We start from the raw sequence: 24558 nt of genomic DNA, 5'->3' as shown, positions 1-24558 counted from the left end.
TGGGCTGGGGCAACACCAGGCCTCCGCCTCGCGGCTGGCAGGGCCCTAGTGCCTCCGTGGGCCCGAGCCCAGGGGCCACACAGAGGGCGGTGGGCACGGCCCCCAGAGAAAACAGCACGACAACTCCCCTGAGACTCCCGTCCCAGCCAGTGTTTCGGCAGGAAGAATTTGTCTCCAAGCCATAAAATCGCTAAAGACGAGAAAATTCTTTCTAACGAAGTTCTGTGAACTGAAAAGGAGGTCACTTTCCTCCCCCGCGTCACACTGGAGGCCCCTCCCCCACGCGGGGCCACCCCCCAGAGCTCCACGTATGCCAGGCACATCTGTCCCGGCCAGCCGAGCTCGCGCACTGTCCCACAGGGACCTGGGCTGTCTCTCCAGGTCCTACACGGCTCCTAAGACGCGCGGCAGTCTCCGAATGAAAGACGAAGGAACCGATCGACGAAGGGGCGAGTGAGCAAGCGAGCAGTGAGGACAGGCGTGGCCAGAACCATCCGGGGCCGCACGGGAAACAAAAATGGCCACGGACGTCAGAGCTGCTCGGCCGGGCAGCGGACTCTGCGGTGGACATGACCACGTGGGGCGGGGCCTCAGCTCCGGGGTACGGGGAGAGGGAGGAGCAGAGTGCGCCCAACCTATGGGAAGGCGAAGGACACTGGCGTCCCTTAGTTTGTCTACCGCCAACTTCCGTGGCTGGTCCTCAGCGAGGCCCCGGCTGCCAGGCCCCTCCGCCTGGGTCTCCGCCTGCAGGATGGCACCCAGCCCGGGCTTGTGGCTGAACTGACCTGGATTCTGCCTGGAACCCCGGTGCTGTCCATCCGACTGGCCACGTTGACCGTGTTTCCCCAGATGTCGTACTGTGGCCGGCGAGCCCCGATCACTCCGGCCACCACGGGGCCCACGTTGATGCCTGGAAGACGAGCGCCGTGTGGCGTCAGCCAGACGCCTCCAGGGCAAGCGCCGCCCCTGGCCGGAGGGCGGTCCTGGGGTCACCTGGCGCGAGCCCTTCCCCGGAGTCCCGCCAGCAGCAGGGCGGCCTGCGTCGGCAGGGCCGCCACGTGTCCCCACCGCAGCCGCTTCCAGGAGCAGCGGCTCCTGCCCGGCTTCCTGGACGGGACCCTGTGGCTATTTGGGGAGTGAGCCCAGATCTGATCACAGCATTTCGGGGGGCTCTGCAGGGGATGCAGGCCCCTCCCTCTGCAGGCTCAGGGCCCGGCTGGCCGGGAGAGCCAGGAGGTGCTGAGGGCCCCCGTGGCCACGTCCAGCCTGACGCCTCATCCTGCCCGCGTTCTGCACCTGCACGTGGACCCTTCTGAGTTTAGCCAAGGGTGTGAGTAGCATTTTCAAAGTTGGCCTAGTCAGTCACCCAGGCTTGCGTGGTGGGTGCTGCGGTGCTGGCCAGGTAGGTGCAGGGGTACCCGGGGAGCAGAACTCGGTGGTATGAGCCAGGGCGGGGGAGGGGGCTCTACTGAGGCCAGGTGGGTGAGGGAACCAAGCAGGGGCTCCAAGATGACCACTTCATACATGGCCGGTGGGACAAGGAGAACCCCCACCACCAACCCGAAACTCCAGTCCACGGGGACGAGACTGAGCCAGCGTCCAGCCCCCCACGTGACCAGCAGCTGAGCTCGTCTGTGGGGTCCCTGTGGGAGAGCGAGGAATAAAATCTCCACGAGGGGCCCCGAGACCTGCGCGTCACTGCTGGTGCTCGTGGGAGCACGGCCTGGAGGAGGCCTGAGCCTGGGGGTGAGGCCTGGCTCCGGCCTCATGGAGCAGACTGAACCCGCCCACCCAAACGTCACCTGCTCCCACCCTACACTCAAAACCAGCCCTGGGGTCTGTTTGTGAGGCAAGCAGGCTTTTCCAGCTAAAACCACCGTAAACCTACAGTTTAACTCTATGCTGAGCTGGCTGGAGAGAAAGAGGGGGTGAGGTAGGGAGAGAGAAGGGAGGGGGGATGGAGGGAGGAAAAATTCCTCGTTTACATCCTGGACTAGTAGGAATTTTTCTAGTAAACTGTCTCCATCCCAGAAAACAACCGAACTGAAGACTGAAGCAGACCGCACGAGTCCGTAAGCGCTGGAGAGACACTCAGCCCTCGGGTGCACCCCCTCCTCGCTCGCCGGCGAGGGGAGGGGGCGTGGGAGGACAAGGACTCACTGGGGTGGCACAGCTGGGCTCCGGAGAGCCTCTGGGCAGCCTGCGCCCGTGGCCTGAGCCCCAGGGTTTGGGGTCGGCGGACAGGAACAGAGCACTGTCCTCCAGCTCAGCGTGGCCTCATAGGTCCGTCTGGACATCTCCACACAACCGAGATTTCTCGTGTTTCCTGAGCTGGACAACAGCCCATCCAAGCCCTAAGGCGCCGATACCCAGCTCTCAGACACAGCTGTCCCTGCGTCCCCAAGCTATCCATCTAGGCCATGCCACCCTCCTCCAGTGAGACCAAGAGGCCTGGCCTGCTGACCCCTGCTCCTAGGGATGGGGCCCAGGCTTCCAGCTAGCAGGGGAAGGAGGTGCTGGCCTGATGACGAGGCTGAGGGCCACATACCCACGCGGAGCACAAAGTCATTGTACGACTGGTAGTTGATCTCGTCCAGGACGTCAAACATCTCGATGGCAAAGTCCGCCAGCGTGCTGAGGTGGGCAGAGATGCACTTCCTAGCCTGGACGTGAGCACACACAGGTCACTGTGTTTGGGGGTGCAAGGAAGGAGGGGCAGAGACACACGAGGTGAGCTGCCAGGGGTGGGGTACCAGCCTGTGCCCCTGGCGGGATCCACAAGGCAGCAGCCCTGCTGACTGCAGGCTGGTCCCTGTGCCCAGCTGGGGGCAGGCTGGTTGGTTTCCACCAGGGATGTGTGAGGTGTGGTCACCATCCCCTCCGACAGGTAGGAGGCTGAGACAGAGACCGAAGTGGGTGACGATGGTGTCCCCGGCGGGAAAGGGTGGATCGATGAGAACAGAGGAAGCTCCCTGGCTGGCACTGTGTTGACTTCCCATGGGAAGTTTTGTCTGGAGAGAGCTGGTCACAGGCACTGCTCCAACCCCATGCAGAGGGCAGACCGAGGCCCAGAGCAGGTACCTGCCTGTCCAGGGCCCCAGGGCAGCTGGGGGCAGAGCTAGGACCCAGTTCCCAAGCAGGGCCCCCCAACAGCACCCACCTTGGCCCCAGTCGTGGGCACCAGCCCCACCGCGGCCATGTAGGTGCTCCCGATGGTCTTGATCTTCTCCAGGTCCTTGTAGAAGTCCTTCTCCATGAGCTGTGTTTAAAACACACAGCTGTCAGACGTTGGGGAACATCCGGACAAGTCGCCACGGCAACCAGCCAGGAGCGACACAGAGCTGTCAGCCCGTCTGGGAAGCTACGCTGTCTTCGCTATGGGTGCCGGGCGAGGTCCGCCGGAGCCGAGAGGCGCAGGTGTGCGGGGCTTCGGCAAAGGCATTGGGAAGAGGGGTGGGGCGCCACGCGGAGCGTGCCATGGGCCACCTGCCCGCCCGTCCACCCATCCTGTGGGTGAGCCGCCCGCCCGAGCCAGCATTACAAGACGGGACAGGCGCCAGCACCCAGCCCCGCAGCCCAGGCACCTCATCTGCACCCTGGCAGCCCTCCCCGGCCTGCAATAAGACCCCCCTCAGCTGTCCTCCCGGTCGGCCTGGGGCCCCTGACAACCCGAACCCGTAAGCCTCCTCCCCCACCCACTGGGGCGTGCTGCCACTGGTGTCAGGCCATAGTGGATCTGGGAGAAGGCGGTCTCCCCCCACAGCCCAGGCATGCCAAGCCAGCCCATGCCCAGGCCCACACCACCCAGCGCCACCATCCACCCCACCGCCCAGCCCTGCCACCCAGCACCGACACCCAGCCCCGACACCCGGCTCGGAGCCCTGACCTCGTCGAAGTCAGCGATGATCTCGTTGAGGAGGCGCAGGCACTCCACCCCCATGTTGTTGCCGTCCAGCTCGATGTAGAAGTCGTTGAAGTTGGGGATGGAGGCGAACATGACGCCCACCTGCGAGTACGACTGGTAGTACAGGTCCTGGGGGTCAAAGGTCGGGTCACCAGGCAGGACAGCTCAGGGGAGCCAGAGCCCGCAGCCCGCTGAGGTGAGGAGGGGCAGAGGGGACGGCCCGCCAGCCCCAGGCCCAGCAGATGGGTGGGGGCCTGGGAGCTACTGCAGGCCAACGGTCAGGCTGACCTGGGGGCTTGTGACTTCAGGACACGCAGAGCTGGCCCGAGCTGCTTCTCTGTGAGTCGGCGTCTGCCGGCCCTGCTCTGCGGGTCCAGGGCCTGACTGGGTGGCGCGGCCACATGGAGGCTCTGAGCATCCCAGGTGGCCTCCGCCCTATCAGTGAAGCCACTGTCCTTCCTCCCGGGGGCAATGAACACTGCGCCCTCTCACGTGGGCAAAGGCAGGACAATATTTGTGGGTGTCCTGCCTGTCCCGGGAGCTTCTCGACAGCCCAGAGCCTCTCTGCCCTTGGGTGTGGCAGAGGGAACCCCTCAAGCTCGGTGGCCGAGGACTCGGAGACAGCCACGCTCTGTGACTTTAAGCAGAGAAGTAATGGGAGGGCCACTGGGTGGCACCTCCCGTGGGGCCCGGGACCCAGCACACTAGCCGTGCGTCCGCGGCAGCCGCGCCCTCACCATGCTCCGGGGATTGGACGTGAGAAAGTGCTGGGCCACGTGGGCCGGCAGCAGGTTGAACAGAATCCTCTTGTTGTCCAGCTTCACCTGCTCCATGTCGTCACGCTCCTCCTCAGCCTGGGGACAGTGGCTCCGTGAGACTCGCCTGACACGCCCCCGCGACAAGGCGCTCTCCCGGGCCAGGCTCCGCACTACTCTCCCCAACCGGGCCCAACTTTGGGGCTCCCTGCTCAGCTTGACGAACCAGCCCCCACCCTGACACCCCAGCATCTGGTCAGCCCCACCCGCACTGCCCTGCAGGCGACGCAGACCGCCCGCCAGCCCTCAGCGAGAATGCCACCAGCTCGGCTTGGCCGGACATCCCCCCACTCACTCCTGACGTGTCCGTCTGCCAGCCCCGCCCGCTCTCCCCAGTGCAGGGGCCCCCACCACCCCGAAGGAGAAGGACGTGGCCTCGCCACCATCACAAGCACCTCACGCAACGTCCGCTTCACACCCTCAGTGAAGCCGCGAACACGTGCTCCTCCCTCTCTCCAAACTAAACTCCGAGGGCGCCAGGGTCCCCACGGGCTCATCCCCACCGCCCCCCAGCACAGGGAACCCCAGTACTCTGGGTAACTCCTCCCCCGAAGTGCTGGAACTTTCAGAAAACGGGTGATGGGGGGTTCCCCTCCATTTCCAGGGTCTACCCCCAGCCACCTGCTGGGGACCAGTGGCCCCCTCTGAGGCACCAGCCCACCCAGGGCCCACTGTCCCCACACAGCCCCCGATGGGCCCCACCTGCCTCGCTCTCCGGGAATGCGACACGCCCTCCCCAAGCTCCCCTCCGCGGGCGCGCTCCGCCTGCCTAGGACCCCGGCCTCCACGGGCACCACGACGAGCAAAAAGCCAGGGGGACCTGGCAGGGGCACATCCGGAGCCCAAGGAGCCCAGCCAGGTGCCAGCTCCCTGGAGCAGGTCTGACCGGGGGGACATGCGGGGCAGACAGCAGGCGTGGCCGAGTCCCAACCAGTGGTCCTTCGCTCCGGGGCTGTGCAGGAACGAAGCAGCCGACCTCGATGGCCCCAGCCGTCCGTCGGCCACCGTGAGGGCTCCGAGGGCACTGCCGGCTGAGAGCCAGCGGCAGCCAGTGGTCAGGAACTGGCACTGGGCTGTCCCGCTCCGTGTCCCCCTTTGTCCAGCGTCTCACCCTGAGCACGCTCCCGGCCCAGAGGTCACCTGGTGGCCGTCGCGGTGATCAGGCCGCCTGTGGCGGTGTCAGGGAGCTTGTGTTCAGCCCCCCTCATTTCACTTCATAATGGCCCCGAGCACAGGAGCAGGAACGCTGGCGGTTCAGATGCGCCACCGAGGCGCCGGGCAGCGAGAAGGCACGTGTGGGGGGGGCTGCGGCCGTGCGACGTGGACGTCCCCACGACCCGGGACGGGTCGCTGTCACAGGTGTAAAGATGGGGACTTGAAGGGCAGGGGAGTGGAGGAGGGGCAGCCGGCCGCCAGCTCGGCTGAGTCCCCGGGATCCGCGTGTGCGCCAGCCCCGCCCTGAACGCGGGCGACGCAGCTGCACGGCCACCCTGGAATGCACGTTCGCTGGCAGAGGGATGAGCGGTTTTACTGTCGTCAGGGGACAGCTGCCACCACGGTCGCCCGCTGAGCCCACAGGGAAGCCGCGTGGCAGGGAGGCCCAATGGCCCCAGGTGCAAGGCTGAGGAAGCGGTCGGCGGGCACAGCCATCTGTCCATGCGGTGGGGACGACCGGCCCAGCCTCAGAGAGGATGACCTCGTGAGTCTGGCCTGGCGGCACGGCGGTGGTTTGAGGACCGATATCCTCACGAGCTCTGACGGGCACGGACAAACGCGCAGGGCCTGGAAACACCCTCATTTTCTGGGTTTATGGGAAGCGAGGGGCCTTCTCGTCACACGTCCCTAGAAAACCATCCCCACGTCCCGCGTAGGACCCACCCCGGACACGCGGTCACTGTCCGGCACTGAATCCCTGGAACCACAGGCTTGTGTGGCAGGTGGCGTCATCACTGGTGGGGACCCCGGGCTGGTTGACTGTTGTGCTTAACGGCCCTTACAGGGGCACCAACACCGGAAAGGCCCCAGCCACCCCAGATGCGGGTCCCGGCTGCAGGAGCCACAAGCCAGGCCCGGTCTCGCTCCGTGCATGTGAGGTGGGGCCAGGCGCCTCGTCAGCGAGTCGGGCCAGCGTCACACAGTCCGGGCTGGCCAGGCCTGCCCTGCTCACGCCGAGCCCGTCCTTCTCGAGCTCCGAGCCGCTGCTCATAACTGAAGAATGATGGCGGGTTGCCCTCATCTCAGGGACCAGCCAACTCGGTCACCCTGAAGAGCCAGCTGGAGCCAGACAAGACCAAGCTCGCAGCCTGCCACGAAGATGCTGCTGCCGTCCCCTGGCGTGGCTTTGGCCAGTGCAGTGGCCAGGTCTCCTGTCCAGGGCCCGGCGTGTGGCGTCTGCCCTGACCCCAGCCGACCCTGAGGACTCCACCCAGAACCTGCCAGCTGCCCCCCGTCGGGCTTGGCCAGTGGGGGCTGCGGGAAGAGAGCAGGGCCCTGCTGGCACGGTCACCTAGTGGTAGCCGGCTGTGTCCCGCGGCCAAAGGGCGTGGACCCCATCTGGTGGCTCCCCGTGTCCCAGGTCTTGGGACCTGCTCCCCACTCCCCTTTGGCCTGGAGCGGGGACTCCCCACCTGGGCACCCCGGGCACCGCTCCAACCCGGGTCACCCTGTACCTCTCCCATCTTTCAGATGGCCCAATGCCATCAGCTCTCAGCCTCACCTGACAGGACTGTGCCCTCTGCCCTCTGCCCAGTGGTGCGTGCCCAAGGCCACTCCCACCCCCACCACAGGCCACCGCCGATGGCCAGCCCTGCCTGGCCCCCACAGAGCCACTCCCAAGGCCCCCACAGCCTCCACCCGCCTCAGCACCAACACAGGCCACCGCCAGGCCACCGTCTGCACACAGCGGTGAGACCCCCCAGACCCCGCCACCTTTCCCACCTGGGCCTCCATGAAGGACCCCGTGAGCGCAGGCCTCGTGCCCCCCCAGTACCAGCTCCTCGTCCTCCCACCGTCCCCAGGTGTCCGGGGGCCTGACAGCATGGGCGCGGGGGGCCTGAGTCACTCAGGGAAAGGAGTGAGCCAGCATCAGCCGTGTCCCCATGAATGTGCCCCCCACAAATGTGCCCCAGAGCCCCTCACGTCCAGCCAGAGGGAATCAGACGCCACCCTGGGCATCCCCACCCCAGGGGCAGGCGGCCGAGGGGCTCGGGTCCCAGCGGCCCCCGCCCACCCGGAATCCAGACCCACACGTGGAGTGAGGACAGCACTGGGCAGCAGGTGCTTAGAAGTGGGGGTCTCCCGGCCGCCACGTGGCCCAGACAGGCCCAAAGGTGGACCTGGACCCCGGCAGGGGCGTGGCCGTCGCCCGCCCTCCCCGACGTCAGGGCCCGGGGACAGCCCCCACGCCCGCCCACCCCGCTCGTGGCAGAGCTCCCCGTGTCCATGTTAAGTACCAATCCAGCCCCCGTTGCAGTGTGAGAGTCTGCGCATTCCAGGCTTCCCGTGACCCACCGGACCCGCTGTCCGTCCAGCCAGGGGACGCTGAGCCCCTCCGCACCGTCACCCCCCTGCTTCTCGTAAAGCCGCCGCCACACTGACTGTGGGCAGGGCTCCCCAGAGGCCCCACCAGGCTTCCCGCACTGCCCTCCCTCCGGCCCCGGCCCCCTGGCGCACCCCGGACACTGCTGCCCACAGCCGGGACCCCGGGAACCCCGCCCCCCGAGGACGCAGAAGGCTCGTCTTGCCTGCGCAGCCCACAGGTAGTCCAGCCGCAGCTTGATGTCCACCTGCCGGGCGTGCAGGGCCAGCGTGCACGAGAACAGCAGGATGGCCACGACCGGCTCGAAGCTGCCCCCAGAGACCGGGCCGCCCCTTGGGGGAGACGAGGGAGAAACCAGTCAGTGCCGAGCCTTCGTCACCAAACACAAGACTATCCGAAGAGCGCCCTGAGGTGTCCCACTCGCAGTGGCACCCGGGACCCAGGCCGAGAGCCACGTCTCGCCGGAACCCGAGGCCTCGCCGGAATCGGGGCTGAAATGGGGGAACAGAGAAGCCGCAGAGCCCGTGAGCCCCGACCCGCACACCGGCACACGCAGCGACACGCGCAGGCTCGCGGTGCGCACCAGGCTGTTCCGGGGGGGCACCTACCCCGCGGCCCTGGTGTAGCCGCTGAGCTCCAGGACCAGGATGTAGGATGTGGCGAGCACGGACAGCAGGATGACCTTCGGCAAGGAGGAGACGCGCAGGAACACGGTGAGCGGGAGCGTGCCCACCAGGCCGCAGAGCAGGGCGTGCGGCGCCGACTCGCAGGGCGCGCCGGGCAGCACCGGGTTGCGGCCGCCGGGCGACAGGACCACCAGGGACCCGTTGGCACTGGCGCTCCAGGCCCAGGGCAGGCAGCCCACCTGGAGGGGATGGAGGCCAAGGAGCACGGGGGGCTCACTCACGACAGCGAGTGGTCCCCCTCCCCCCGCGCAACACGCTCCCCCAGGAGCCCCCGAGGGGGACGCAGACCCTCCTGCCTGCTCCACCCGCGAAGGCTCCTTGCTGCCAGAGAAAGGAGCAGGACCTGGGGCAGGAACCCCTAAATCCTGCTATCTCCCCAGTCCATCCCGTCGCTCCGGCCCGGCTCCCCTCCCTGTATGTTATGTGGGGACCGTGTCCTCCCACTGGAGGAAGTCCTCCTGGCTTCTTGGGCACCCCAGTCCTCCCACTCCCCCTGCCCCCTCGCCTCCCACTGGGGCGCCTGCGGCCCACGCCCAGCCCCGCTCACCACGCATCCCTGGGCCACGGCATAGATCAGGACCACTATGAAAATGCACAGCACGGTGCGGATGCGGATGGTCAGGCAGCCCGGGAAGCACTGGGCAAGGAGACGCTATTTTAAAACTGCCCGTTCGGGCAAAGGCAGCGTGTCCACAGTGACAAGCAGCTGTGCGGGCGACGCCGCGCCTGAGTCTCGCCCACCGGTCACCCTCCACGCCGGCTTCCGGCCACCGTCCTATCGTTATCTCCCAGAGAAAAACTTGCCAGAAAAAGACAAAACTGGTGTCTTAAAATTAAAAAGAACGACACTTCCTTCCACTCCTGTGTTGTGACTTTGGCACCAAAATTAACCGAATGCAGTGACTCGATGTTTTCGAAGTGCATCTTTTCTACCTCACGAACGGTAACGAGCTGCATCTGCCGCTGCCTCACAGTCTTTAAGTTTTGTCGTTTTCTTCAAACAGGGTGGGTGTAATTTTTATGTTATTAGATATTCATTCCACTGTAAACCTATTTGTTTTAAACACATTTAGCAACGTTCAGCAATTTCGTGGGTAAAAGTTAGCCTTCCTTTCAGACTCACGCTCTTGAAACTGGAAATAAAAATGGACATACAGACCACGCCTTGACTGGTCAGCCCTAACATGGCTGACTCTCTGCCCTGCCTGAGCCACGTGGCTGCAGGGTTTAAACGGTTTGGGCAGGCAGGTCAAGTTCACAGCCACAGCCTGTCCCTCAGCCCGCCGTGCCCCTGCTTGCGTCTCTGCCATGTGAGGCATCACAGGCCGAGGAACAGGGGTGCGGCCAGCAGCCCGGAGGATGCACGGGCGCCAGAGCCCCCAGACGCTCTGACCAGGCACCACATTAAGATGTGTGCTGTCCATCGCAGCCACAGACACACGGTCTTCTGCCCGAGCCTGCGGTGGATGCAGAAGCCAGCAAGCACGGGGCCCACAGACTGAGGGCGAGAGCCGCGCTCCAGAAGCCCTTCCCCTCAGGACACTGACTCCCCACTCGGCTTCCAGCTTCCAGACCAACCGGCAGCCCCGGGTGGCCCACGCTGCTGTGGGATGGCCTGATGCTCCTTAGGCCTGCTCAGCCCCGGGGAAGGAGGATGGCGGAGGGGGAGGGCGGATGGTCAGAAAGGAAGGGGCTGGCGCCTCTGCCAGAACCACGTCTACCACCAGGCACACAGGTCCCCGACACTGGGACGGACGTGGCAGGCTTCAGAAATGAGCATCTGTTTGTCACGCTTTCACTTAAAATTATGTAACTAAAGCAATCTTATTTGAAAAGAGCAATTTCAAACTTTACCAAACCAACGTCACTCTGTCTATGAAGGTCAAAGGCCTAGCATGGGGTTTGAATACACAGCATTTAATTTCTAAAATCTGAGACGTCAGCTACGAACAGTGCAGAAGTTAAAGGAGTAAAACTCGATTTAACTGTTCGAGAAGTTGCTAATTCCTGGCAACTCTGATGACGAGCCCGGGGTCTGCGGGAAGGGATGACCCAGGGTGCAGCAGGGGACGGGGGCGCTTGGAAATGAAGTCGGCGGGGAGGACGCAGCCCCGAGACCGAGTCCACTCCCGGGAGCCAGGGCGGCCCTGTCCACACGGACTCCGGTTCCAGGAGAACCTCGCACCTCGTGCGCGGTCGATCGGTCGCTATCGATCGCTATCGATCGGCCGCCCCTTGGGCAGCACCTGCCCACGCGCCCGGCACACGGCAGGGCGCAGCGAGCTCACGCAGCTGGGGCGACGCTTCCCAGCTGCAATAGGGCGGGAGCCAGGACGGACGCCTCCTCGGCCAGAGGGCAGGCCGAGGCCACGAGCACGCCCGTCCAGGTGTGTGCAGCTACAGGACACATGCACACACACCTGGACCAGGAGACACAGGCACAGAACGCACGCGTGCACGTACCTGGACCCGGGTGATGTGCAGGTAGAGGACACAAGCCACCAAGAAGCAGATGCAGAACACCAGCAGGAGCAGGACAGGCAGACTCCTAGGACAGAAGACACGTGGTCGCTGTGGGCTGGGGCCAGGCAGCGTGTGCCTGGGAGTCTGCCCCCTTCCCGCCCACCCGGGGCCCTGGCCCCAGCAAGAAGCAGCAGTCTCTGGGGACACGCACAGGCTGGCTCACTAGTAGGACGGGGCCCCAGGACCCCAGTCCTGGGAGTCTGTGGGAGGCCCCCCCTCACGAGGCCGGGGCTGGTGGACTTGGCCCCAGGCACTGCCCTCCTGCTGGCCTCCACCTGGGAACGGCAGGTGGCACAGTGTTCACCATGTGGGCAGAGGGTGGCGGCCAGGTGCTCGCCGGATATTCGCCTTGATGCGTGATGATTAAACATCATAAAAATCACTACATTGTTTTTCCTTTTCAGAAACCGCATTTTCTCCTTTTAATGTTTCTGAAAATGACACCGAGAAACCAGCGTGCCCATTGGGTGACCTGCGTGTGGCTCTCCCTCAGAAGCCGTTGCAAAGGCAAAGGTGCGCGCGGTGGGACACAGGCGCGGAAAGCACGCCGCGTCACCAAGGCCTGAGCGGAGAAGCCACACACCACGCCATCGCGGCTGCACGACCCCGTCACCAGTCAGCACAGTGCGGGGACCCCCGGAACACCAAGGCAAGAGCACCCCCGGCGGGCGCGGGAGCCACACTCACTGCGGGATGATCAGAAGGTAGACGAGGCCGAACAAGGCGGCCAGGACGAGCGCGAGCACCACGGCGCTGCTGAAGTGCTCGTCCCGGAGCTGGTGGTACTGCGGACACGGAGCCGCCCGTCAGCGTGCCACCGCCAGGGACACGCGGGGCCCTCCCGAGGGCGGCGCCGCCTGGAGCCACGGCGGCGCCCGCCCGCCCGCCGGGCAGAGGCGAGCGCATGCGGCCCGCCCCAGGGGCCCGGCGCCCGGCCGCTCCTGACGCCGTCACCCACCTTGTGCTCCCGCTCGGCCTGCTTGTACTTCAGGGTGAAGAAGTGGAGGTCTGCCATCTCCAGCTCCGTCTGGCGGGCTTCCAGGAGGCGGCCGATGTACCTGTTGACGCGGGTGCCCGGGGTGGCGTGCGCGGCGTTCGTGGAGAAGGACGAGCGGTTCCTGAGCTTTTCTGAGGCCGTTCTCAACGCCCTGCGCTGCGGCCGCCACGGGAAGAAAGGAGGGTCACCGAGCCACCGCGCCCTCCCCGGGCCGGCTGGCGCACGGCCGCCCAGGCCACACGGGGCCGTCGCCCGTGCAGGCGGCTCCACCACCTGCTGGCGGCGAGGTCCCCCATGGCTACCTCATCCCCACGGATGAGGTCTCTCCGTTTGTAATGAGGTCACGGCAACTGGGGAGGGTTGCAGGACCCCACATGAGTGCTGGGGGGACTGTCCCCAGCACGGAGCAATGAAACGAAAAGCTGGTTCCCTAAAAATACCAATAAACTTGACGCATCTCCAGCAAGTGTGACCAGAAAGAGACGCTGACAAATTCAGGAATGAAATGTGACTTCACTGCAGGTATCAAGAGGATAATAAGGGAATGGTATGAACGAAACCGCACGAACTTGGCCACTTGGATCGATGGCTCGTCCTCAAAACACACAACCTACCCCAAGTCGCCCAGTAGGAGAGAAAATTTGAATATATTCACCAAATAAATTGAATTCACAATTTTTAAATTCCTGAAAAACTAATCTCCAGGCCCAGACGGTTTCACTTGAGAATTCTACCAAACGTTCACAGAAGAATTCACACCAAAGCTACACAATCCCTTCCAGAAAAAAAGAGGAGGCAACATTTCCCAGCCGACTCATAAAGTCAACATTAACCAGACAAAGACGGCAGAAAAACGGGCAACACCAGGATATGCCCCTCGGGATCGAGATGCAAAAACCCTTCACAAAACATTAGCCAACAGAACTCGGCAACATAGAAATGGAATTAATTACACTCCACGCCCCTTTGTGTTCTCTGTGAATGACGAGACGGTCTGAAGGCTGGGAGGAAAGACTCGCAAACCTGTATCTGACAGAAGAACCGTATCTAAAATTTATGGGGAACTCCCAAAATGCACAGCTGAGCTGAGCAGAAAGTCAGGGGAAAGGCCGGGTGTCAGCAACGCCAGGAAGTGGGGGTCAGGAAGGAGGGGGCCAACAGCGGCAGGGGGTCCGCCAGCACACAGCGCCCGGGAGACCCCGCAGGTCCGCCCTAGATCCACTGTCACTGAGGGATCCCTGGGCACAAGCAGGCACACACCTGCACACGCATGCACACGTATACACACGCCTACACACATGCACCTGCCCATGCCTACACACACATACACACATGCACACACCTGCACATACATACACACATGCACGCGCTTGCACTGCCTGGGCTGTCTAGAAACACAAGCCAAGCTTCAGTGCATGCCCCAGGCCCACCTCCTGACGGGACTGCCACCGACAGAACCCCTAAGGGTTCAAGTCAAAACCGTAAAAGCCCCTGGGGCACCCAGCCACCTCCGGTGACAGCAGGCAGCCTCGCTTCTCCCTAAAAAGCCTGTCAAGGTGATCGGCTTCCTCTTAAAGGCACAGAACCCAGGGGCAGAAACAACATGGGGGAGGCCGGACGCAGCCTGGGAAGCAGGACACGGGCCTGACCAGCAGACCCGGGACACTGCGATGGACAACGCCAGCTCGTCCCGCAGGGCTGGAGGCTGAAGACAGCGATGTGGGGAGGACCCACAGAGCTGCCATGAAGGGGTGGCAGCCGGGCCCCACCTCAGGCTCCCAAACACGGCCCCCGCCCCGGAGGACGGGTTTCCCTGGAGAGTCGGGGTGTATGGCCCAGGCGGCAGACACGAGGCACACGTGCACACTCAGGACCCCGCACGGCCCCCGCACTCAACTCCAGGCTTTCACCCAGGCCCCCGCCCCCACCAGCAGAGACCAGAGGAACATAAAGGTGACTGACCATCCCAGGAAGCGAGCCAGGCCCCCGGCAGGCTGGCCGGGAGGGAGCTCTCCCAGGCGCTGGGGGCCTGGCCCATCGACCAGAGGGCTCCCCCAAGGGCGGGCCATGTGACGCAGACAGGAGCCCGTACGGGAGGGGCCGGCGGCCAGAGACACTGCCCGCAGAGGGATGGAGGGACGTGCAGGCCGAGTGACCCTGCGCGGAGGCCTGAGCCCGGATCGAGCAGTGGGACACCGGGCACGAGGATCCGCGTGCGGATGTCGACTGGGCAGGAACCCACAGCAGACGCAGGGGACACCGCGTCGTAGCAAAGCACAGGCTCAGACGAAGGCCGCGCAGGGGGCACAGCGGCCGGCTCAGGGCCCCTACCTTGTCGTCGTCCTCGCAGGTCATGACGTTGGAGAAGGGGACCTCGGCCTTGAACACCCGCCGGCAGTGCATGAGCTGCACCAGCAGGTAGCACACCGTCCGAAACCTCATCCGCTTGGCCGGCTTGATGTCCGACAGGATCAGCCCTGGAAATATCTGTGACACGTGGCAAAGGGACGCTGTCAGCAGACGCGCCCTGCCTGTCACAGGGACAAGGGCCGTTTGCACAAGGCCCGCTGCACGCCGAGCCAGGGCACATGCTGGGACACGGAGACCACTGGCCCGTGACACACAGGACAGCCAGCCTGAGTCCTCTCCATCCTGCCTGCCCTGCAGTCTCTCGAATCAGCACTGGGCCACCCAGGCCTGCGCCCCTCACCCAGGCCCCGCACCCCTTGCCTGGCCCTGCACCCCTTGCCCAGGCCCTGATCCCCTCACCCAGGCTCCCTGCACCCCTGCCCTCGCCCTGCACCCCCTCACTCCGGGGCCCCAACCACCCTCTCACCTGGCCCCTGATCCTTGCCTGGCCCCAGTCCCTCGTCCTCAGCCCCAGAAGCAGCTCAGTCCCCCTCCGGGCTGTCCAGATCACTTCCTTAGACAGGGTGAGCTGAGTGCCCACGTTAAGTGTGCACGGCACCCCTCAGCGCACAGTGCACCCAGTCCCTGACCCCCGTAGGAGCTGTCAAACCTGTTTTGCACGAGAGGCAGTGAAGAACCTAGGACTCAGATGCTGCCCCTCCCCTCCCCCCACAGGTGCAAAAGGCCAGGCCCAGGGCAGGGGTGGCGGGGACCCTTCACCTGCAGGAGCGCCAGGCCTGGGGGCAGAGCCTGGGGGAGATGCTGGAGCACCGGTCCGAGCAGGGCCTGGCCTACCTTCCGCCGATGCGAGGGCACGATGAAGAAGGTCTCGATGTTGTGTGTCCTCAGGAAACTGTTCCTCTCGTGCCCGTGGCCCGGCTCCACCTCGTAGTCACCGTTCAGGCAGGTCAGCGTCGTCTTTGTGATGTGAACCTTCCTGCAGAAGAGGGGCAGAGGTTGGGGACCACGGGGCCCCGCTGCTCAGTCAAGGCGCAGCCGGGGTGAGGCCGGGGCCGTGGCCCAGCTCTCCGGCCAGTGTGAGGCCTGAGGCGGCCCCTCACCATCCGAGCGCCACGAGGAAGACGGGCAGGAAAGAGGAGAGAGAGGCTCTGGTGGCCGGGCAGGCCAGGGAGGGAGCGAGCGCCAGAGGCTGCAGCACGGACGGTGACACAGACAAGTCTCCCCCCGAGCCCCAGAGCGGGAGGACCTACGTCAGCGGCCCTGTGGGTCGGCCAGGGGCGTGGTCAGGCCACAGCTGGAGGCCAGGGCAGTGCCGGCCCTGCTGTCCCACGCAAGGTGGGTGGGAGGGGACAAGGCGGGGACAGCGCCTGAGGAGGGCACGTTCACTCCCACGCGTGTCTCCTGTGACAGGCGGAGAAGCCCCACAGCTGGTGCTCCCCCGAGCAGGAGCATCCACGGGAGCCAAGGCAGCGTGCTCCGGCCCTCCCTGCACCGGACCTGCTGCCGAGGCCGCGCTGGCCCCTCGCACCCCGCCCGCTGTCCAGTGGCCCTGCGTCTCGGCCACGGCATCACTGGACTCAGTAGCCCACTCACCTGGCGTCCCGCCCCCACTCTCTGTTCTGCCTCCTGCTGCCCGTCCCCCAGGGTCTTGGCCCTGGGTCCCCTTCTCTCCTTCTCATGTTGGCACTAGGCCCTGTGTGCCCCCGACGCCCAGACGCGACATCCTGCTGAGACCCCTGCCCTGCTGAGACCCCTGCCCAGCCGTTCACTGACCTCTCACCCCGCCCCAGGACCGCAGGCGGGGCCCAGCCCGCGCTCACCACCCAGGCCACGGTCGCCCAGGGCCCAGCGGGAGCCGCGAGAGCAGTCAGCACCGCGGACAGCGCCGGCCCACGGCCTCCTGCCTGGGCTGCCCTGCGCCCTGCTCCCCTCGGCGGGTGCCGGGGGCCGGCCGTGCCAGGCCCCTGCTCGGGGGAGCGCGTTCACACCCCAGCATCCCCCGAGCTCAGCAACTCACCCGGGCAGGCCGGCGGCCTCCATGACGTTGGCCAGAGTCACGTCGTTGGACCACACGTCATACTGCCACTTGCGCAGGCCCAGGACACCGCAGAGGACGCGGCCGGTGTGCAGCCCCACGCGCATGTTCAGGTCCACCTCGGTGGCCTCGGCCACGGACCTGCGGCACAGGCACAGGCACAGGCGTGGGCGGGGCCCGGCGCGCGCGGCCCCGCGGCGGGCGTGCGCGGTGCAGGAGCGCGGGCCTCCCGGCCTTCTCGGCCCCACCCACTCCGGGCAGAGGCCCCAGCCACCCCGCCACTGCCATGCCACACAGCATCACGCCACCCTCTGTGTCCCTGCGACGCGGGCGGGGGCCCTCCCGCCTGCTTGCTGGCCGAGGCCGGCGTGACAACTGGCCGTGGGGAGCGTGAGTCTCCACGGCCCAGAAGCCACAGGACGGTCAGGGTTTGGCCCCAAGCTCCAGTCGAGGTGGGGGCTGCAGACCGGCCGGCGGGGTTGGCCGCGGCTCAGCACGCCCGCCGGAGCCACCTGCGGACTGTGCGGGACCAGAGCTATGCCTCAGTCCAGTGGCGGAGAAACGAAACGTGTGGACACTGAGGTCAGACCACAGACCAGGTGTGCTCGCCTCGCCAGCCGGTGGCAGACCCACTTCGGACTCCAGCCCCCAGGGAGGGACTGGGAACAGCAGAAGGCCATGCGGTCGGGGCCAGGCCGCATAGTCAGTGATGGCAGCATCACGGACACGCTTGTGCGGGGGAGGCTCGGGGTGGTTTAAAAACTCCTGGACGAAGGGACAGACCAAGGCCGTGTGGGAGGCACTCGGAGCTCCTCGCCGCACGTGCAGGCGCCTGCGGGTCTGCCCACCTGACTCACACCACACAGCGTGCGGGGCACCAGGTGTACCCGAGGTCACAGGCTCAGAGCAAAGGGGCTGCCATCTTCTGTATTCTCCACTTTTCCCCAAAGGGCAGAGTTGTTTCATTTTTTAATCTGAAGCACGTTGCTGAGGAAGCAATGTCAGGCCTGCCTGATGTCCTGAGATAAAGGTAAGAAAAAGGGAGTTTGTAAAATCACTAGCTGACATTTATTGGAGACTTGCCTCAATTCATTTATTTGACCTACAAAGCTCTCACCGTATGGGGCAGGTTCTATTGTTATCACCTCCCTTTTCAGATAAGGAATAAGAGACGAAGAGAATGGAAGGGAGGTGCCCAATGTCACAGAGCTCAATGGTTGTGGAGGCAGGATTTGCACACACAGCCAGACCGGCCACCAAGCTACCATTACCACCAAGCCTTGCACCTGGCACAGTGACCTACCCTCAGCCTTCAGACTCTGCCTCTGTCCCAGACAGCCTGTCTCCTGGTGTGCTCCAAAGCCTCTCTCCAGCCCCAGAAGCCTCCCTGCCCCCAGCCCCAGCCCCACACAGTTGATGTGAAGGTCAGTTCTTTCTCTGGTCAGATTGTAAACTCCCGACAGCTGGAGGCCATCACCCGTTCATTGAATCCTAAAGGCCTGGATTTCCCAGATAAGCCTGACCCCAAATAAGCCAGTTTGCTGTTAAATTCTGTACGCACAGGTGGTCCACACTGCCTCAACACATGCTTCCCCCAACCCTGCAACAACTTTTGGGCAGGAAAAAAGGGCTGGAGTTTCCTGGTGAACTAAGTTTGAGAAATACCAAGTTAAAGTCATGGGTTTCTTAACTCTGGAGTTTCTCAGAGCTATTAAAAGTCTACATGTTCATTGGTCATCTATAAGAAGATGAGGAAGTTTGCAGACTCAGAAGCTTCCCAAAGGGATGTGACCAGTGGCCAGATTATAAGCCTTGCAGGCCATGGTCAAAGGGCTTCAGGTTCCCAGCTAAACTAGCGCACGACCAAGGCCTTGCACAATGCTGGCACACAGTAAAGAATCGGCAGAGGTAGCAAGGATGATGATGACAACTGTTTAGCAAGTGTTTTTCTCTCTTTGTAGTTACGTGGTTTGCTGGGAGCAGGCAGAGTTTGGCAGGTGTGATTCAATTCACCAGGACGGCACTTTTCAATAGTTGTGCAAATTCAAATTTGTGATCGGGCCCTTTCCCATCCGTGATCTCACCTGATCATCAGAGCAACCTCACGAGGCAAGCAGGTAGGGTATTACAATGATACCGCCTCTCACTGGTTGCTGAACCTCCACAAGCCTCAGTTTCATCACCTGTAAAATGAGAGAATACCTACTCCTGCAGAAGTGCTTTGGGGGCTGACTGAGATAAAATGGGAAAGGAAGGTGTAGGTAAACAAATTGACGACATCTAAATCGAAATCATCTCCATTTTATAGATGATGAAACTGAGGCTGGAGCTCAAGTACCCACAATTCGCTCCCTCTTCTTGCAGCCCGGGGAACATAGGTTAATGAATAAGATATATTTTGTGACTGGATGTATCTACCCACAAGAATGTTCATTTGCCCATCAACACACTTTTCATCCAAATGTCTGAATCAGTGGCTACATGTAGACAAGCCTGACGTTGGGATGATAATGCCGGATTTCTATCTTCCGCTAAGATAATCAAGAGGTAGTGGATCTGATTTACCAATAGATATGTCACTAATTTTTTAAGTAGCAGAAAGCTAGAGAAAACCTTCATGGGCCTTTGCCAAGATAGTGAGTTTAATCCTCCACCGCAGATCCCGTATCCAGACAGCCTTTCTCAGTCCCACATCTCAGGAAAGGGCCGGAAACTCACATGAAATACCAATAATATATGTGAGCATGCATGCTGGGGGAAAAGTGTACTTTTAGAGAAGTGAAAGAGTAGAATTAAGGACTCTATAAAAATATGTATTGAAAACTACCAACAGTTAAAAATGAATTCTAAAAGATATCTTTTGATAGATATCAGAAAAGTGGTCATCTCTGGGATGGTGGGGGCAGGGGGAGGTGGGAATTAACTAGAAAAAAAAAACATGAGGGAACCTTTGGGAGTGAATGAAAATGTTCTACATTTTGTTAGGGGTGGTGGTCATTACAACAGGTATGTACAATTGTCAAAACTCATCAAACTGTACTCCTAAAGTTTGTATGTTATTATACGTAACTATACCTCAATAAAAGAGTACTGAATAAAGGGTACTTTTAACAATAGCAACAAAAATATAAAGAATGAATGAATCTAATTGATAATGTGTAAAAATTTTATAAAGAAAAGTATAAAACAATGTTAAGAGACAAAAGAACTTAGCTATGCCAACCTCATGGATAGGATGACTCAATAATATAAAGTTGTCAATTTTGCCTAAGTTTATGAATTTGTTGTGATGTTAATCAAAATCCTGACTTGATGCTCTCTTGCTGAAATTTACATGTGGAGTTAAGGGCCAAGATAAGCCAAGACAGTTTTGAAAATCAATGTTAGGAGAGCCTTCCACTACTGTATCTCAAGAATTATTTAAAAGCTAAGGTGATTGAGGCACTGTGGCATCAACTCAGTGTCAGTCACTAGGAAAGAGACAGCTCAGTAACACTAGGAAAGCCTGACACGTCACAGACGTGGCATTGCAGATGAGCAGGCATGATGGGGAGCTTGTCTCTGGGCAGGGATATGCGTGGGAGCCAGTCTCTGGATGGAAGTGCCCTTGAATTATTCCGTTTCTCCCTGAACGCTTCAGACCAAGCTAACACTGATTCTTCTAAGGCAGTTGATGATGGGAAACAGTCCAAGGCAGAACTCCAATATCAGCAAAGACAGCTTTGGAGTGTTCACCTTCTCTCCTTGTATTTCCCTGTGAGCCAGTTGTCTGGAGACCAGGCATCCAATGAGGCATCCACAGTATTGGCTTCTGCTTTCCCCAGCTCTGCCAAGGGTCCCTTGTCTGATCCTGGGTAGGTTACTTAATCTCTCCGTTTCTCCAGCTGTATCTGTCTATATCACAGAGTTATCAGGCTATGGGAAAGCACCTTCCGAAATGTAAAGCACTCTTCGGCCTTGGGAGAGCACTGCCAGGAATCAAAGCCTTGACTTAAGGATATAGTTTTTGAAGGAGAATTTGGACATCAGCCGTTAGGCAGGAGAATTCTTTGAGGAAAGAGTGGACAGAAGGCCTTGCCAGGGCCTCTTGGAATTATACCATAGGCATCCACCCATCCAAAGGCTAGTCATGCTCAATGCATTACTGCTCATGGTCGAAACTCATGTTGTCATCATGAGTTTCATGGGAATTGTTTGTCAGAGCTGGACACAGCTAGATGATGTTAGCTTCCTTTTTGTCATCCAAGACAAACCCTGTAATTTTCCTGTTATCTTCACGGTCACTTGTTTAATTTTATTTGCTGCCTTTCTCTCACACTCACACAAGTGTACGGGCATACATATGTCACTTAGAAGTGTTTGATTATGAGGTAATCAAATTATAAGCCTTCACACTTTTGTTTTTGTCTTATTTTTGTGCCCATACATATTTGTCTTTTTGTAGAAGGGTTTTTCTTCCCCCAAATCATCAATATATTTTATATTTTCTTCTAATGTATTTATAGCATTCTAAAATGATTTTAGTCTTTATTCAACACCCACTTATTTTTGTAACTGGTACAAGGTAGGGTTACAACTTTTTTTTCCTAATTAATAAACAACTACCCCAACACTGACCTACTGACTTGAAATATTTTTTATCAAATATTATATTCCCATATGTATATGACTTCATTTCTGGACATCCTAATCTGTTCCATTAGTCTAACTGTCTATTCCTGCACCAATAAAATGATGTTTTTTACATATCTTAATGTCTTCGTAGCTCACTGTTATTTCTTTAAATAGACTTGGATATTACTATGTATTTATCTTTTCACAAAACCTAGAATAAACTTATCAGGATAATAAATTTTGAAACAAGCATCCCAGAATTTGCTAACCCAAGTGTGTTTTTCCCTAGAAACATTTATTTTTCTCCAGAATTCAGAAACTTTTATCAAATATTCATATTTTTCATGATAATATTTGTATTTACCTAAGTTCAATAAGGATCTATTCTTGTAATAGGACACAATTGGACAAGTCCTGAGCTTGTCTTCCTAGTCTAAAGAGGCTTTTAAAGGTCTAATCTGAGGTTCCTTATTACCAGACCATTTTAAAGAACTAAGGTTGATTTTATAGAACCACTAGAGCCCCTTGATATTATGAAAACTTTGATTGGAATGTCATATTTGAGAATGTACATAGAATCACTATTCTTGCTATAATTGTGTAAACAATGAAGCCAAATCGAGTAAGACTAGATTTATTTTACAAACAAATTATTGTAATTACCTTTGATAAAAATGGGATGACTATGAAAAAATTGTATTTCAATAGAAAACTATTGTGTACCCATTATCAGATTCTAGTCCTGTTCATTGTCTTTGAGATTTTGTCATCTACTTATAAAGTTCAGTGAAACCACCATAATAAATCACATATGAAGAACCTTCATGTCTGTTGTTGTATGGGCCATTCAGGAGAGTTCAGCGGAACACCTGATGACATCATCAAAGACAGCCAAACTCTAAACCAGAAAAATCCATTGAATCGAAACTGCCATCTTCATTCCACCATTTAAAGACGCTTCTAACTCATCTCTAGAAATTTTCTCAATTGGCTGCTCTCCAAACTCAGAAACTGTGTTTATAATTCGCTCCAACTTAACAGCTGTTTTCCTTTTTCTTTTGTTTCCATAGAAATTCTTCTTATTAAATTACTTGATTGCTCACACCATAAGAGGCCTAATTTACGTGGAAGTTCACCTGCAACACTGCCTCCTGAAAGAAAACATCCTCATGTTCATCCTGCCTAAGTAATCATAAGGTTCCTTATTACCAGACAATTTTAAAGAACTAAGGTTGATTTTATAAAAGCAATAGAACTGGTTAACAAATGTTGTGCCTATATAAATAACTAAAAAACAAAACAAAACAAACAGAAAAACCCTGAAACCTTGGGAAAACCAGAGGGCTCTGTTCAGTTTAATTTGGGGAGCTGAATAAGAATCATCCTGGAGTCACAATAATTGTACTTTACAATAGAGATGAATACATTTTTCTATTAATATGAATCACTTTCTTCCAAAAACAATCGAAAGCCAATTAATTACACATCATCCAAAAAAAATGTAGACTGACTCCAAAAGGTAAAGCCTGAATCTAATTATAATTCATTTGATTGATTTATTTTATTTTTTTTTAAATTAAATCTTAGTTCCTGGGAATCTCTGCTCTGGGGAATTTTTCAATCCTTGGCTATTTTTCTCCTTACAGTCATCATATTAACCTTTCTAGTGCATCGTATTCTCTCAAGGGTTTTACACGCCTTTCAGCAGTTACTCACACATTGAAAGATATCCATCAGGATTAGACAACTTGAGGAACTCAGTGATCTGACCTTCCATGTCCATGATGGAGAGGCAGCTGTTGGTAACAGCGACTACATCACCATCCATTCTGACAATTCAACTAGCAAACAGAGAATATGTGATTCTTTGGCCTATATATACTAACATTGGTAACCGAGAGTAAAGCTATCATAGTTAGTCATACTCAGCCTACTGAGAAAATGACCAAAAGAGGAGAACTGTTAAAAGTAAATAAAAAATGGAGACCAGACTTGAAAATTCCCTGAGTAGACAAAACTATTAAAGACATTAAGCGAAACTTAATTTAGCTTATTGTGTAAAACAAGCGAAACTTAACTTGGGCCTCTTCCTGTAAATGCCTAATAATTAAAAAAAGAAATTCAAGTCATCTTCCCAAAAATTGCATAAAATAACCATTTTTAACCAGTCTCCAGCCATCTAGGAGCCCTCATTCTAATAATCACAAGGTTAAGCAACTTCCTCACTTTCACTTTATTAGCCATCCTATGATATCGTGCCCTTGAGCTCCACATCGATCTTGGAATTTAAAAGTTCTTTGTCAATGAACTGTTGTTATGCACAATAAATGCTTACTAAATACCATTTTTTGAATTGGTGGGTTTAATTTAGTTATTTCTGGATTTTTGACACCCATCAATCCCGGTCATTTCCTTATTTGAACATCCCGACTGTGACCCTCAAATTCATACCACTGTCCAGGGCCTCTCCCCAGCCCCAATTTCACAAAGGCCCTGCAGACACCTTGACCTTCATGCTCTGTAAGCCCTTCAAATTCAAAATGCCCCTAACAACACCTAAGTAGTCATTAGGAAAATGATAACATTGGACCCATCCCTCATACCACACACCAGGATAAATTCCAAATGAATGAGAGATCTGTATTTAAAGAGTGAACTCATATAAATATTAAAATAAAGACTAAATCTGCAAGATTGAAAATACATACCATTTAGTAGGAAAAATGGTAAACTTTTAGGCACATTTTGGCTAAACTATTGAACTTAGAAAATTATATGTACGTGTGTGTGTGTGCGCGCGCGCGCACGCACACGTATGCGTATACATATATACAGGACAAAAAAAATTCACTTACGAAGAGAAAAATAAAACAGGTTTCAGATGTCTTTCCAGCCGCAATATGGAAAGTACCAGAACAAAGGAGAAATGTCTACAAGGAAAAGAGTGAATTCTATCCAGCCAAGTTGGAGCTTAAGTATAAAAGCAAGAGCTCACATTTTCAGACATGAAAGGACTCCGAAAATACGGCATCTATGTATGAATCCTTTACAAAAATCTGCTTGATGGTAAAATCTC

At 58.1% G+C, this 24558-nt stretch overlaps 1 protein-coding gene across 2 annotated transcripts in view; it reads right to left on the bottom strand.

Annotated features, from left to right (window-relative positions):
* The window catches only part of ADCY1 (adenylate cyclase 1), a 47500-nt gene that overhangs the window by 3946 nt on the left and 18996 nt on the right, over positions 1-24558 (bottom strand). Inside the window, exons 6-19 of one of the 2 annotated variants that reach the window (XM_039847110.1) lie at positions 16851-17009; positions 15668-15809; positions 14795-14950; positions 12425-12619; positions 12154-12251; positions 11407-11491; positions 9491-9580; positions 8866-9122; positions 8463-8589; positions 4642-4758; positions 3887-4033; positions 3161-3259; positions 2549-2663; positions 786-910 (exon numbers count right to left, since the gene is read on the bottom strand). In XM_039847110.1, coding sequence (XP_039703044.1) covers positions 786-910; positions 2549-2663; positions 3161-3259; positions 3887-4033; positions 4642-4758; positions 8463-8589; positions 8866-9122; positions 9491-9580; positions 11407-11491; positions 12154-12251; positions 12425-12619; positions 14795-14950; positions 15668-15809; positions 16851-17009 — 1912 coding nt within the window. The remainder of the gene's footprint in view (positions 1-785; positions 911-2548; positions 2664-3160; positions 3260-3886; positions 4034-4641; positions 4759-8462; positions 8590-8865; positions 9123-9490; positions 9581-11406; positions 11492-12153; positions 12252-12424; positions 12620-14794; positions 14951-15667; positions 15810-16850; positions 17010-24558) is intronic. The other variant, XM_039847111.1, reaches the window with a different exon arrangement.

This window comes from Pteropus medius, unplaced genomic scaffold (genome assembly GCF_902729225.1).
Source record: "Pteropus medius unplaced genomic scaffold, Ma_sr-lr_union100, whole genome shotgun sequence".
NCBI classification, from domain to species: Eukaryota; Metazoa; Chordata; class Mammalia; order Chiroptera; family Pteropodidae; genus Pteropus; species Pteropus medius.
The sequence above is the reverse complement of the archived record's forward strand: the minus strand, read 5'-3'. Positions and strand labels throughout refer to the sequence as shown.